The sequence below is a fragment of the Etheostoma spectabile genome, chromosome 3 (assembly GCF_008692095.1).
Source record: "Etheostoma spectabile isolate EspeVRDwgs_2016 chromosome 3, UIUC_Espe_1.0, whole genome shotgun sequence".
NCBI lineage: Eukaryota > Metazoa > Chordata > Actinopteri > Perciformes > Percidae > Etheostoma > Etheostoma spectabile.
This window is the reverse complement of record NC_045735.1, coordinates 13,749,325-13,765,612: the sequence shown is the minus strand read 5'-3', so window position 1 is coordinate 13,765,612 and position 16,288 is coordinate 13,749,325. Positions and strand designations below refer to the sequence as shown.

Below are 16,288 nucleotides of genomic sequence, written 5' to 3'. Positions count from 1 at the left end.
TTTTTTACAGTCTGGCTCTCACTTAGCATATGCAACAATACATTAAACTAAGCCATTGAGATATTTTTATATGTGACACATGCAGTCAAATTTGCGGCTGGTCATAAATTGCAGGGTGCAGCCACAAGTCCTGTGCTATGTCAAGTTTCATGCGGTCAGTTGTGCCACTGCTCCATATTTACAATTCAAAGACACATTCAGCTGACTTGTGAACTGTTCCGTAGAGGGAAAAGTTTCGATATGTTTTTTGTTGTTGTTTTTTTTTAAAGACAATCTGTTGTATGTTTATGTGTAGTTGCTTGGTCTCTAGATTTCCCTTTGAATCAAATGAAAGGACTGGTTAAAGAATCCAAGAGTGACATTTTGCACAAAAAACAAACTGAGTTTTGTTTGTTTTAGTAATGACAGTTGTACCTTTTTCACCTTGGTTAATGTGATTGTGGTGTAATTTTATTTAAAGGCTTTAAAGTGTATTGGAAATATAATAGAAACACTGACACATATTTATTGATTGCTTCATGGCAGTCACTTGAAATGGAAATGTATGAAGACATCTGTTCTTTAGTGACCCCTCGGTGTGGGTGTCACAGTTGAAAAGTGTAAAGATCATCAGGGTTATTGTAATATTCTGTAATCAAAACTTGTGACCACACAGTGAGGGTAATAAATGTACTATTGGTTGAATGCAATACAGTTTTGCCTTTAAAACACCAAACATTATACAATGTTTGGTGTTTTAAAGGCAAAACTGTATTGCTGTTTTATTTTGTTTAAGTTTGTTGTTTGCATTTTATATTAATGCTAACATTGAATGAGTGAAATCTGCACAGATGTTTGTTTGATGACTGATATTCTGTTATGGGAACACCTGTGTATCCAAAATCATTACTTTATTGAGAGAAAGGTTTGTGATCTACCAATCATATTACAAGAGGGAAGAGTTGAGCTGGAAGCCAGGAGGGGAAGACGGGGCAGTGACTTGGCCACCACTGGCGACCCACCATTGGGAGGGTGTTGTGGATAAGGGTCGAAACACCCAATGAACAATGGGTACCGCCTGATGACATCAACCCCTCCTGGCCAAGTCTACATTCACTTAAGGTGAATGAAGGTGAAATGCATTTTCTGATGTATTTTTTATCTACAGAGCTTACATTAATGAATATGCTCTAGAGTATTTTGATTACATTATCTGGGGGGTACTGAGTGTACATTTGCGTGTCTAAATGAATATTTGTTAAGCTGTTGTGTTTGAATCATATATTGTATCAAAATATGTGTTGTGACTTTGTCATAAAAAGGTTTGTGGGACCAAAATGCCTTATCCCACATGCCGTTTGATTTGGTAAAATATTACGAGTACATACAACAAGTACAATTTCATCAATAAACACCAAAACTGATATAACAACAACTACTAGGCCTATATGACAATTTTATATAGATGAATATTTGGTAACCACTTGCAGACTGACAGGAGATGGCGCTGTAGACTGGAGGAATTTAAGAAGTTTTCACTGTAACGGGAAAGTTGATGTTTAGTTCCATTAAAAACCATCCGTGCAGAGACTCTTCCTAATCATTTTGTAAGAACCAGTGAGGTCTTTCTGCTCTACCTATATTTTATATTCTTTGGCACGAAGTGAGATTTCAGTATGCTTATTGGTCACTCGCTGTACTCTGGACCAATAAGCTCAGTGTTGCTATGCCTTATCAGTTTGATGATTGGCTGATACAGCTGTCCTTCAATCAGCCAGTGGGATTTCTGCCAAAAGATCGTCAATTCGACTGTCAAGATAGTTCAAGTCCTCCAAAATGTGCGCTTATGACTTGTCGTGTTAAAGGTAAACAAAGATTCTCTATCCAGACAAGTAAAGCATAACTAAGTTTTCCAACCACCGTTTCCTTTAACGAAAAGCGGCGTAGTGATGGTGCAGTCCTCTAATACAGAAATAAAAGAAACTGTCACAATACTCCTAATGAGCAAGTGCAACACGGTGTTTTTAAACATAACATTAGCTAGTATGTCGGGCGTTCCAAATCCCGCTATATTTAGACACTGGACAGAAACTGAAACCGTCCTGCCTGTATAACGGATACTCTGTGAACACGGAAGTTGATTAGAGTGAACGCTCTCGCTCCGGCTGTCTCTCGCTCTCTCTCGCTCTCACTCTCTCTCTCTCTCGCTCTCGCTCGCTCTCTCTCTCTCTCTCGCTCCGCTCTCTCTCTCTTCTCTCTCTCTTCTTTCTCTCTTCTCTCGCTCTCGCTCTCGCTCGCTCGCTCTCTCTCGCTCCACTCTCTCTCTCTCGCTCTCTCTCGCTCTCGCTCCTCTCTCTCTCTCTCCGCTCTCGTCTCTCTCTTCTCTCTCTCTCTCTCTCTCTCTTCTCTCTTCTCTCTCTCTCTCGCTCTCGCTCGCTCTCTCTCGCTCTCACTCTCTCGCCTCTTCTGAACTCTGCTGGGCATCATTGCGCGTCAAAACATTGCGTCCCTGCAGGACTTACCAAGGCCGAGAGAAGAGGAACATTTTCCTGGGAAAGAATGCGAAAGAGGGTTTAGGATTGGCACTGCCAAGAAGAAAACGAGGAGGTGCGACATTTTCTAAGATACGTGGAGATCCGTTTATTTCTTCCCTTCAAAGGTAAAAGAATGTCCCTGCGTTGTTTTTTCACTGTGGTGCAGTTGTTGTTACGCACTGGTTTCATATTGCTCTATGAAGCTTATTCCAGCGTCGACGTAGTCATGTACAGCCTTATATATCTAATTGCCTACTTTTAACTGAGGCAACTTTACCTTTCATGCACACGTGCTGTAATATTACAATAAGAAATATAAGTTGATGGTTTATATCCTGCAAACAACATGCATAACATGATAGATGTGTTTGTCATGCCTGGACTGATGTTTTCTTCGTGGATTGGTTCGGGTCAACTCTGCATTGGAGCCACGGTATCTACTGGGTATTATTAGGACACACGCTGTTTGTGGTGGCAGTCCTGGCTGCACGTATGCGCCATCATCCCCGTGCACGCGCTTGGTCGTGATTGTGTACGTCAGCGGTGATCAATGCGGGTTATCATGTAATACGGGCATGTGATCATAAGCTCTGACGACAATCACTTAGTTCGGATCGATCTGTCGAAGTCACATAGCAGATGTTAAAGCTCCTCAGAGTGGCCAGTGTGGTTGTGTGTCTGTTTTCAGCAGCATTACTGAGCTGAGGCATCCCCGCCATCTGTGTGTGGTGGCTGAAGTTTTGCCCCAGATGAAGTGCGCCACTGCCTGTGACCTGATTCAATAATCACACACACACACACACACACACACACACACACACACACACACACACACACACACACACACACACACACACACACACACACACACACACACACACACACACACACTGTAAACCTTAATGTGTTTGTTATTGATCCCATACAATATTGTAGGCCAGCAGGTGGGAATGCTGCATTTCCACCCTTCCGAAAACATCTGTATCTGTGTTTTTAATTTAGTCACAACTTTTGCACTGATCAATTTATATTGCAAAGTGCGCATGCAGATAGTTATTGGTCAATACACAGGGATCGAAGATGGGGGGGGGGTCAGAGTGTTGCAGGCCTGAGGGGATCCTTCACAGATAGGATTTGTATACATAAACAAAAAATGTGTGCAATGTGTTGTGCCTACAGTTTCAGAGGTCTGAGTCATTTTGTCACATCACTCACATTGTTTGTTTTTGTCACTTTTACTGTTGATAGCCACACACCAAAGGCAACAGAGATTATATGTAAGAGCAAGCCAGCCAATGGGCAGTTAAAAAGTGTTTCCCTTAGGCAAAGTCTCAAGGAAATACACAAGCACAAGTGTCTAAAACACCTGAAAACAAGCTGCCTTCCTTTCCATAGAGCACAAAAAGAGACAGACAAAAGAACACTGGAAGTGAGTACAGATCGAACATAGCAACAGTAACCAGACACACACCTGGGATGCAGGAGCATCGCTATATGTGATATTTGATATGGTTGGGGGGGGGCAGAGAAGAGTTTTTCCCTCCTCTAGTCAGTGATGTCATGCTGCTGTATGATGTTGGCCTGTGTGTGAGACTGAAGGGAGAGCAAGATGAAAGTGCATGAAGTACAGAAATCGAGTCAGTGCAGCTGGTGGGCAGTATAGGAAACACAGCTCATCCATTGCTGAAGGGACACACACTGTTTTTTTTTTTCCTCTTTCTCTCTGTTCATTTAACTCCCTCACTCCCTCTTCCCATCTGACCCCCTGTATCTCTTCCTCCCCTCTGTCTTTCTCATGCTCGCAATCATTGTCAGAAGCAGCATCAGCAGCGGCAGCATCAGTGCGTTACATAACAAGGTTTTTTTTGTTGGGATACAAGGGCCCTTTTGGCTGTTGAGACTTGTGGCATGTAGCCTTTTGTGATGACACCCAGAAATGACCAGAATGGACAGCTCGGTGACCTCAAACGACCCGCGGCAGAACTGATGAATAGACAGAGAGGCAGCAGAAAATAAATAAATATACAAAACAGGCTGAGAGGCATAGAGACAGACAGAGAGAAGACACAGGCATGCTGCAAAATAAACTCCTGAAAGATGTACAAACACCAAAGTCACACACTGAGGTTATATAGACAGTCTGTCTTGCTAAAATGTCCTGCTGTTGGAGTCCGTCTGAATAACTGTGACCAGTTCTTCCTGTCATCTGATCATTTATGCAATTTGTTATTCTTTCAAAGAGGGCTTTTTTTGTGTGCAAAGCAAGTCTCTTTGCATCAGCGTTTTACAACGAGTCAGCATTGTTTGTCGCCACAAACGATGTTGTCTTGCAAAATGGTTTTCAAGCATGTCCACCCACCAAGATGAGTGTCCCGTTCTTGGAAACTAATTGTTTTGAAATGTCAAACAGCGTCATTGTGCAGCCTTGATCAGGTCCAGGACATTTTCATCTGTTTAATGTGGTACAAAGCCTGTACTTGCTTTCTCTTCTACTTTATGTTCAGTGGCTTTCTTGTTGTTACAGTTACAAACAGTGTAAACCCCAAATATATTTACAACACAATGATTAAAAAAAGAAAAGAAAATCCAGCAAATTTTTATATCTGAGATACCGGAACAAATGGTTGGCAATTTTTACTTGAAAAAATGACATTAATGAAATAGTTCATCACACAGTGACTATACGAACATGTATTTAATCGCGTGAGTAAGAGATATCTGCTGTTTTCATCCAAAGCCAGTGACATGCACTGACACACTGTTATGGCTGTAATAAAGTGATTGTTCAGAGACTGACTGCAGATAATACACAGAGAGAACTCCACATGGATTATGTACAACCCACAGGTACTAATGTAACAAGTGCAATACTTTAATCCAGCACTGCTGTTCATTGCCATTGAGGGCACATTAGTATCATGATGCCCTATCAACATGCTGACATTTAACGGCATTCCACAGAGCTTTTCCTACAGATGATACTTTAAAACGTCTCTCCAGGAAGTTGTGACGGACAGGTTCTATACATCACATTTTAGAGATTTAGTTGGTAGTCTCATCCTGAGTGACTTGTAGCAAATGTAGCAGTAGAGGCTTAAAAGAAAAAGCTTGAATTAGAAGCTTTAATTTATGTAATTTAATTTGAAGCTCAAGTTTGAAGCTTACATTCCTAGAGTACCTAGGACTAATTCCTGAGCTATAATCAGGCAGCCTTGTGCAAATATTAGAGATTGTCTTGATTAATTGAAATCCAAAGTGCTTGTTTTGTCTGACCAACAGTCTAAAAATAAAACATGTTCAGTTTACTATCGTAAAAGATAAAGTAAATATTCACTTTTAAAAACTTGTCAAATTTGGGAATTCATGCTTAAAAAAGGACTTAAATATGACTCAATTATCAAAATACATTTTTTGTTAATTGACTTATCAATAAATCCACTTATCGTTTTAGCTCAAAGTTCCGTGTGTCAATGTGTTTCTGTATGGCAGATCTCAGAGGACTTGATCCTACAGAAACTTAATTCTTGTCCTCAGTCCTGAAATGACCTAGAGAGCATAAAACACTCTTTGGGTTAAACGCCTGTGTGTGTGTGTGTGTGTGTGTGTGTGTGTGTGTGTGTGTGTGTGTGTGTATGTGTGTGTGTGTGTGTGTGTGTGTCAAGGGTCAACTACGACAACTGTACTGAGTGTGTCTTTGTGCACCAAACCCACGCGGTGCTGCTGGCACCGAGTCAAGGGCACGCTCACTGCCTTATTTATTGATATGCCCCGGTCCTTCCCATCAGCACTAGAGCCTTTATCTGCCTCCGACACTAAAAACAATCATATTGCAGTAAAAGGGCCCCCCCACCCCTCTCTCTCTCTCTCTCTCTCTCTCTCTCTCTCTCTCTCTCTCTCTCTCTCTCGTCCTGAATGCAAAGAGGCCTCCTGCTCCCATTCAGTATTTTATTTGTTTTTCCAGATGGTTCAGTAATGACAGACAGGAAAGAGAGGAGACCGAATGGGACACCGTATTGTAAAGGTCATGATACAACTCAAGTTATTGCAGAATATTATAGTCCTGTAGACTATAAAAAGTCATTGTATTATTTTTTTAAGTGTACTGTGATACACAAAATTAGAAAGAACGGTTGTTGAAAAATAGACTGGTAGACAGTAAAGTGTGGATATACCATTTATTTTAGTGAGGCTCTCAACAGCTTCACGAAAAGTAGCACTGGGCAATAAAACTAGATTCAATTTTGCGATTGACAGGTTTTGTGCTGTCTGTACAAGGCAGAGAGCACAGTCTCCAAAGTATCTCCTGTACAGTTAGTCAAAACATACTCCTGTCCTCCTGGCCCTGGGTCTTTGGAATGGGTTCTCGGGGCCAGCTCACTAATCTTCACAGTCATTAGAGCACACCAGCAGAAGTATTTTAAGGGTGCGGCCTATTTGGATATCATGGAGTGAGCAGAGCATGATCCTCACACTTGTGCTACGCTGAGCAGATTATCTCTGCAGCCTCATAGACTTAAACACAGAATGTGAGCTAGCGGGGCTGCCTGGGAGTATGTGCATGGAACTAGAGTCAGTGCAAAATGGTTTTACTGCAGGTTAATGGAGACAGACACCTGTGTCTTATAATTATTTTATCAATTTTCTGACACATCAATTAATTCATCAATTGTTTGATCTATAAAATGCCAATGTGAAAATTGCCCATCAGATTTCCCCAGAATGCAAGCTGATGTCTTAAAATGTCCGAACAAACCCCAAAGGTCTTCAATTTACAATAATAGTAATAACTTGATTACTTTTGACAGATAAATCCAGGCAAAGGCAGGATATCTAGAGGTCACTATAACAACAGAGAGCTAAACAGTGGGGCCAAACCTTAGCAACACAAAATTTGGTTGAATAAAAAAAGAAGACAAAAGATGCAAATCTTAGTAAAGAGAAGACAAAATAATAAACAACATGTCAAATAAAAAATATAAAAATAAAAAGGGTAAAATCACTAAAATCAATAAGTAAAATAAAATAAATAATAAAAAGTAAGAGCAATTAAAAATAAAAAGAGACATCACATGAAAGCAGGTCTATAGACTTTAGATATATAGAAGGGGGGCCTGATATAAGCTGAAGCTTCTGACCCTACTCTTAGGTAAAAGCCAATAAATTCATTCATTCATTCATTCATTCATTCATTCATTCATGCATACACAATTTAGAAGTGATTTAAAGGAGTTTGCTGTTTCTGTGAGCCTTATCTCCCTAGGCAGCTCCTTTCAAAGTTGCCTTTAGATTTAAGCCTCGACTCTGGAAGGGGCAGAGGACACCCCCCCCCCCCGAAGATCTAAGGCTGCGAACTGGCTCACATGGGGTCAACATCTCTGCTGTGTAGCTTGAAGCCAGATCCAGACAAGCTTTAAACATGATCAGTAAAATCAATTCTAAATCATACAGGGAGCCGATGGAGAGAAGCCAGGATTGGGGTAGAAAACTATTGAAAATAATTAAATATAATACAGGAAAGCAGCAAAGCAAATAGTCAAATTTAGGAAGCTGGTACTCTGACATAGACAAGGAGTCTAAAGCCACAATAATAACTCTGTGCTAACATGCTAATGTGTACTATACAGGTTATAATGTTTCCCATGCTTACATTTTTTTGCGGGTATTTGATCATAATAAAAATACCTGCATTGTAAAAAATAAACATCTGCCTTGGTGGTGGCACTAGAGGAAAATTCAGTGAATGGCCAAGTCAGGATTCATCCTCTGGACACCATGAATGTCTGTACATTGTCATGGTCATTCATCCAGTATACTATTATATATATATATATATATATATATATATATATATATATATATTGTGAAGTTGAGTGACTCAGCCTGGAACACAGGCTCATTAATATTGCATGATGTCTCATCACGTCATAGCTCTGAGGTTTTAAGAGTTTCAAAGATGTGAGCAGTTTGGTGAATTCTCTGAACACAGCACCGACTGTAATCCCACCACCAATTATACACCTGTGGTTCAGTTTACAACATCAGTTTAAGGAAGCAGCTGTTGCACAACCATGTAACCATTAGCTGCTCTTTTATCCTCCCTGTGCTCAGGTGTTCGCCTCCCAACCCACCGCCCACCACGGCCCTCACCTGTGTGTTGCGGTGCTTCCCTTGTGAGCCGACCTGGGCTGGCAGTCCCTTCTTGCACCGCCCGCCGACTCCGCCCATGGTCAGAATGACGCGCTCCAAGACCTTCCAGGCGTACCTGCCGAGCTGCCACCGAACGTACAGCTGCATCCACTGCCGAGCTCATCTGGCCAATCACGATGAGCTTATCTCCAAGGTAACCGGCAAACTGCTCTGGTGACTTGACTCATCTTACCAACAGTGGTGGTCAATGGAGGAAAGTACTTACATTCAGGCAGCTAATTATTACAGTCTTAATTGTACTTTTGCTTCCTGTTTTGTTTTATCACAGGTAATGTTCTATTACTTTTTAAACAAGCAATTTACTGTTTAGCTTTTGTCTCTTTCATTTTATAAATTGACATTGATTAACAGCCATTAAAAGGACAAGCGTTGAAGATTAAAAAAGAGGGAGAACGGATGAGGAATTATGAAAACAAACAACAGACTGAACACCTGTATGTCTGTGTCAGCAACCGCCACACTTTTGCCTATGGACGGATTAGGTTATAAAATGGTTAGTGAATTGGATTATGAATGCACTATCACTTTTTCCTTGTGCAAATATGAAAACACACAAAGGCCTTCTGCTGGTCGTAACACAGCTGCACAACATAAATCTGTTTAATGTTTCTCATTAATAGAAGTTTTCATGTTGTGGAAATTAAAGGCCTGCAAGAAAATAACTGCATCGCAAGAGGTAAAGCTTCTTATGCATTAACCAACCATGATGTACTCAGTAGCAGATGGGCTGTTACTGGGAGTCTCTGCACCATTTTAAATTATATGTTAAAATAGATTTTGTCTACAGGTTTTTTTAAATAAGAGCTTCTATTTAAGTGAAGGCCTCTCTCAAATCAACATGTGGGCGTTTTATAACAAAACCAAACCTCTCTCTCTCTCAATATAATAGCTTGCTTTTATCATTTTATAGAGTTACTATGAAAGGGACGATTCTTGTTTCAGCCTTTTCATCTTTGTCTCATCTTGTATCTGTAGTCCTTCCAGGGCAGCCAAGGCAGAGCCTACCTGTTCAACTCAGTGTGAGTATCCCTCTCTTTTTGCATTTCAACCCACCTAGTTGACATTATGTTAGAAAAACACGTTCATGCTGGACTTTTAGACAGGAGACCAGTGATTTGACATGCTCAGGTGTTTTAAAACAGGTTAATAATGTATGTTGTCCTACACAGTAGTTGTGTTGTAGGAAGAGCCAGCCTGTGCCTTGGAGTCATTGTCAGCTGAATTAAGTGTGAAAATGAGGCCGTTTAAATCTATGCTCCTTGGCTTGGTGCCCTATCTGTATTTGCTGTTTGAGTGGGTGTGAGGCAATGGCTCACTCTGAGCACATCATACAGTACATCAATCGTGAAATCTAAAACTTAAGCCAAAACTTGTCTCTTTGTCTCTGCTGGTCTCCTTTCTCTCGCCTTTCCTCTCCAAAAACCCATTTCCCCACTATCTCTCTCTCTCTCTCTCTCTCTCTCTCTCTCTCTCTCTCTCTCTCTCTCTCTCTCTCTCTCTCTCTCTCTCTCTCTCTCTCTCTCTCTCTCAGGGTGAACGTTGGGTGTGGCCCTGCAGAGGAGAGAGTTCTGCTCACAGGCCTGCATGCTGTCGCAGATATCTACTGTGAGAACTGCAAGACCACCCTGGGCTGGAAATACGTAAGTGTCCTTGTCCAATTTACATTTGAACCTCCTCTTCTCTTGGGGTCAACACAGTGTTACAGCTGTGGGCTGAATTAATTATGGATTTCTCAAAACCGATGGAGACGTGTTATTCTATGTGACTTATGATTGGTTTTCAATGTTTTGTGGAAGTGAAAGACATCAGCATTTCATTTATCGCTCAAACCTGAAAAATAGCTTGCACCCAGTTCATTCTTTAGGTTTTAACAGTATATAATTGTAGACCATTTCTAGGTGTTAATGATGTTGGTTGAACACTTACAAACTGACAGTGTAGTTGATTTATTTTAAAATAACATTGACAGCCCCACTATGTAGCTTTAGCTCATTTCAGAGCCATACATATGGTAAAAGTCTCTGTAAAGCTGTGATATAGCATCTCAAAATACACATGCAGGTTGTATTTAGTACAGATGGTATTTTAGGTCCCATGTCAGGGTGAACTAAACAGCATCCACAAATGTTAGCTGTCTTCATATATCAACAGAGCAGAGCATGCGCGGCTGTCACTAGTGAACCCTTTCTACATGGAGGCGAGAGTTTACACGATAGAGCACTTGACTGTATCCTTAAGGGGTTCTCTCTCACTCTCTCTCACACACACACACACACACACACACACACACAGTATCCTTGTTGTTTGACTTTTGAGAAGGCTCCATTGATTAGGACTCTTTGCCTAATCTCTAACCATAACATTCACTGCAACGTCGTTTCTAACCTTACACCTCATTCTATAAATTTTTCAGCCTAAAAATAACTACTTTCCTTATGACGCCTGGTAGAAGCGAAGCTGCTTCAAAAATTAGATACTTTTCTGGTGAGTTTCTATTCCTGTCAGGACCCCACAAGGCAAAGAATACAGTGGTTGCATGCATGCACAAGCCCACAGACACTAGATTGGACTTAATGTAGGGTTTCCATTAATATCAGTTGCAGCGGCATTGATTTTTCCGCAGTCAAAGTTCTATTGAGAGGCTTGACCTACTGCACTTCTAAACCAAGAAATTTGATAACTTGCCTCTGCAGCTCTGAACCAAAATAGCCAAAGACAAAAACAAGGTACAGACTCTCCACAGTGAAAGAACATTTGTATCAGCCAACTGTCACTCTGCTTCAAGAGAGCTTTTGAACAAAAACACAAGGTTGTTTATTGACTTGGACAGGAAGCAGAAGTTGTCATTTTGTGGCATTTTTTTATGGCATTGATTTGCAACTCTGCTGGAAAATGGAAAAGTCGATACAATCCAACACTTAAGTATTTCTGATTTAACCTCAACTTTTACCATAGATACCTTTTAAAGCTTGGGACTTGGCTTTACGGCTTGCTGCAAGCTGAAATATTGACATTTGGGGATATGGGAGATGGAACTGGAACAAGCTATGGTGGGATCAGCAAGCAGCAGCCACTGCAACTGAGCGTGATCACGTTACCGCCATGAGAGACTGTTAAACTGTTAATCAAAAACACTTAACACACCCCAGTAAAAGTTACCATAAATCACCATGTCAAGAAAATTAGCAGCAATGTTAACAGCTGTATGAGGCTGTACTTATAGGCACAGCCTTGCTTTTATCTAAATGCTAACAATATCATATTAAAATGCTCACAATGACAATGCTAACATACTGATGTTAAGCAGGTATAGTGTTTACCACGTTCACCATCTTAGTTCAGCATGTAAGCATGCTTAGCTGAGGCTGATGGGAATGACCTTAGTTTTGCAGGTTAGAGAAACTTTCTTACATGTGTTGCCTTGGTGGGTGCCACCTGTCACCGTGAATTTGGATCTTTTAGTTTTCATTAAGTGCTACTTGATTTTCTTCCTGGATTTACAGCTTCTTAGTAAGCTATGCTAATGTTTTTTGCGATCATGCTTTGCAAATGCTTGACATTTTGCAGTCAGCATCCACTGTATATGAAGTAAAAACCGATAAACTGTGAAAAATAACGATTCTGCCTTCTGTGTAGCTCAGACTTTCCTTTAAATCTCATTCATATAGTCCAGAGGAAGGTTGGATTAAACACCTAACAGTAGAAATGCAAGTTACAGCCTGCAAAAATAGACCATACTCTACATCTCTGTTGGCTGTTGTGAGGTTCAAACCTCTGGCATTTTGGTTTTTGCTGTTTCTTAGTGGTGAGAGACACATTCCTGCCAGCTTAAGGTATGATGATCCAGTCCGGTCAGAGTTTTGGTTCTGCAGGCTCCTCTGCAGTGTTTAGTGACTGATGGTTATATAACCAGCTCCTAAGGAGCCAGCAGCAGAGACAGGCCAGTATTGAGTCAAGGATTTTCATATACAGCTGAAAGGACTGTCATGAGCTGGCATTTTTTTAATGCACTTTGTGTCTAACTATCCTACTCTCTGTCAACAATATAAACATGTCATTATGCTGTCTCTCCTGTCCTGTGCCACACCCTCCAGGAACATGCCTTTGAGAGCAGTCAGAAGTATAAAGAGGGCAAGTTCATCATCGAGCTGGCCCACATGATCAAGGACAACGGCTGGGACTGAGGGACAAGCAGCCGGGACACGACCGCAGCAGAGGAGAGGGAGGGGGGAGGGGGCTGGATGGACAAATGGATGGGAGAGATGGGGGTCGTGTGTGGTGGGTGAGTGTGTGACTTTGGTTTGGCTGATTTACAATTAACCCTGTGTAACTCTCTGCTCATCCCTCCCTACCATGCCTCTTGATGTACACACACAAACACACACATTCATCAAGGTCCCAGACATCCCAGCTTGACAGAGAGACAGACTAGGCAGGCTTTTGCACAGCTAGCAGGTCTAGATAACTGGCCAGCAAGATGTCTCATTTTCACATTTGTTTTTAAAACTGAAACATGATTGAATAGCTCTTCAAAGAGTGGAAACACTCCCTCTATACCTGCTAGAAGACATCTTCATTGTGTGAAGTATTTCACCTTGTCTAACAGTAATGATTAAACCAGTTGTTTACGGGTCATTCAGTGGAAATCTAGCCAGAAGGAAGGCGGTTAGGCCGGCCTGGCGGGGTTCATTGGCCTTGGTTGAAGAGCTGACGGGCATTCTCTCTGTCCACAGCTTGAATCAGATGACCTAAGATGATTATAGCAAATCCAGCTGATCGGGGCCATGCCAGCTGGGCCAGTGATGAGGCCTGGCTCTGAGGCTTGGCACAGAGGCCTGAGCACATGGGCGTTGGGTTGTGGCGCAGGGCTGGGGTGATTGCCGCCCACCAAGCCGCTCTCTCAACATGGTGGGGAGGGGAAAATCCTGATCCAGTTATGCAGTGGCTTTGATGGCTTCTGGCTGGGATTCACTCCATGTCTTGCCAGTGATGCAGCTCATGACGGGCCAAGAGTGAAAGAGATACAGACAGACAACCACCGGCTTGTCCTAAAACCTCACAGGAATTTGCCCTCGCAGCAACAAAGCAGCTCCCCTTGGTTTTATTCATGCTTTAATACAACAAGTCGTGTATAGGGATCTCCTGATACGTCCCGTGTATGTTTGGTGTTGGACGCATCGCTGCATCCATCTTTGTTACTTGTCCAGGTAGAATTACACAGCATAAGCATGTGTCAGGTGAAAAACTTTGGCTGGGATTCCCAAAGGTTTGCAAGCACTGCAAAAACATATTTATGCTGTTGGAGGGGGATGAACTAAGGTGAAGAAGCTCTGCAGGCCTTGGGAAGGCTGGGGGAGGCTAGTGATCAGTGAGATACAAACACAACCCCTGCTGATCAGTGAGATACAAACACAACGCCTGCTGATCAGTGAGATATCAACACATCCCCTGCTATCATGCAAATAACAGTGTAATTTGTGGCCAGACTGCAAGGCCGCGTTTCATGGGCCAAGGGAAAATGCAAATAGTAAATAAATTCATACGGAAAGTAAATGATTACTTTCACTGAAGTTACGATGTTTATACATACCACAGAGGTGTGTACTGTAGATGCATATGTTTAAAAGGTATCACTCTTAGGCTCTCTTTCAGTCTGGGATGACTGCTGTTTAACTGCTGTTACACTGATCTTCACTAACTGGCCCTCATGAAACATAACAAAACTACTGGACAACGTTATGAAGAAATGCACTAGATAGACCAACTTGCCTATTCTTTTGTTCCTTAATCCACCAACACATGATCTTTTTAAGTTTTGGATCATTTCACCTCAGTTTGCTAAAATATTCCTAACGCATCATGGGCCTTTGAGTTATGACACCTGGGTCAAATTTGAGGTAACATTAATGGGAAGCATTGCTCAGGTACCTTCATTCTACCTTTTCTTTGCTAAGGCCAGAATCCTACTTAATGTGCTGGATGTGTTATTATTCTCTGATGGAAATGTATTATTTTCAAATGAGAGAATCCATTCCATGGATATGCAACATGAATGCATGCATGAAGTAAAACAAGTGTTCTGACCAGTTTTGTGCTCGGTCCTCGTCACATTTTTGTGAAAAGAACATTTTGTGTATACTAGAGTTGCAATGAAACCTTGTGCTGTAATACATCTAATCAATTTCACCCCAGTTAATTTAAGCTGCAAGATCCGTCGTCTTTAGATTAAATGTGATCATGGTTTAGAAAAGTAAAATGAGTTGCCCCGTTCGTCACAAAGTTTCTCCATGCGAACATTGCTGTAGTCGTTGCCCAATATATGGTGAGTGCTGTTCAAGACTCTCCAGTTACAACCAAACCTAAACAGATAACTCTCTTCAGTAAAACTCAGCAAGTGAGTGCTGAGTTGAAGGCTGCGACATAAAACCCTGCACAACCAAAGAACCCACCCATCAATGATAAATTGACCAAACAAAAGATCTAATTTTGCTTTGTCAAGTGTTGCAAAACACGAGGGTGTGTACAGCTGAAAGCCAAGGTTGTGGATAGCCTTTCTCTGTGATATAATGAATTATGATTTTGTAAACAAAAGATTAATATATAAATATATTATATTTACTGTATTCACCATGAGGATTACCATTCATGTCAACCTCTGTGTTACAGACTGTAAATAGTGTTAATGTATTGTGTTTTATCTATGATCCATACAGCGATTAATGAATATGATTTAGGTCATGTCATGCTTTCTCTCTGGTACCCCACATTTGCTGTACGATACTACTTTTTTACTGAAAATGTTTCAATTTTAATGTCTTTTGTAAAGGAGGATGCTGATGTTGACTATATATCATTGGATCTTCATCTAATAAAATGCACCTTGATATCTGTGTGGAATATAGTGTTGGTTTCTTCTCATGCAATCTTAAATCTTAAGCAGCATGTACTTTAAAGGGGCAATTCAATGATTTAGCAAAGCACCTTTAATAAGTTGGGTGACACACAAGATATTTTGAAACAAATGTTTAAAATTGATTCTGCAGCAGCAGCAGAGGCTGTTACACTCACCTATAGGATTATTAGGAACACCATACCAATACTGTGTTTGACCCCCTTTCGCCTTCAGAACTGCCTTAATTCTACGTGCATTGATTCAACAAGGTGCTGAAAGCTCTTTAGAAATGTTGGCCCATATTGATAGGATAGCATCTTGCAGTTGATGGAGATGTGGGATGCACCAGGGCACGAAGCTCCCGTTCCACCACATCCCAAGATGCTCTATTGGTTGAGATCTGGTGACTGTGGGGGTCATTTTAGTACAGTGAACTTATGTCATGTTCAAGAAACAATTTGAAATGATTGGAGCTTGGTGGACATGGTGCATTATCCTGCTGGAAGTAGCCTTCAGAGGATGGGTACATGGTGGCCATAAAGGGATGGACATGGTCAGAGACAATGCTCAGGTAGGCCGTGGCATTTAAACCATGCCCAATTGGTACTAAGGGGCATTAAGTGTGCCAAGAAAACATCCCCCACACCATTACACCACCACCACCAGCCTGCACAGT

The 16,288-nt window shown here is 41.4% G+C and overlaps 1 protein-coding gene and 1 long non-coding RNA gene across 6 annotated transcripts; one reads left to right on the top strand and one right to left on the bottom strand.

The window, feature by feature from the left end:
- Positions 1–2,399: 2,399 nt before the first annotated feature.
- On the top strand, positions 2,400–15,611 carry ypel2b (yippee-like 2b). Of its 5 annotated transcripts, none has more exons than XR_004331455.1 (6): positions 2,400–2,638; positions 8,622–8,853; positions 9,696–9,739; positions 10,252–10,360; positions 12,815–13,002; positions 13,454–15,611. XR_004331455.1 is itself a non-coding variant. In XM_032512192.1 (6 exons), the coding sequence occupies exons 3-6, from the start codon at positions 9,349–9,351 to the stop codon at positions 12,902–12,904; spliced, it is 291 nt and encodes a 96-aa protein (XP_032368083.1). In that variant the 5' UTR covers positions 8,715–8,853; positions 9,072–9,213; positions 9,341–9,348; the 3' UTR covers positions 12,905–15,611. The 5 variants fall into 5 exon arrangements, 4 of the variants coding, with proteins under 4 accessions (XP_032368081.1, XP_032368083.1, XP_032368082.1 ...); XM_032512192.1 differs by lacking the exon at positions 2,400–2,638 and adding exons at positions 9,072–9,213; positions 9,341–9,396 and having other exon boundaries at positions 8,715–8,853; positions 12,815–15,611; XM_032512190.1 differs by having other exon boundaries at positions 12,815–15,611.
- Positions 12,183–12,816, bottom strand: LOC116687086 (uncharacterized). Its single transcript, XR_004331456.1, has 2 exons — positions 12,414–12,816; positions 12,183–12,261 (listed from the first exon to the last, which is right to left on the bottom strand). It is a non-coding gene; the product is annotated as an uncharacterized LOC116687086 (long non-coding RNA).
- Positions 15,612–16,288: the final 677 nt, after the last annotated feature.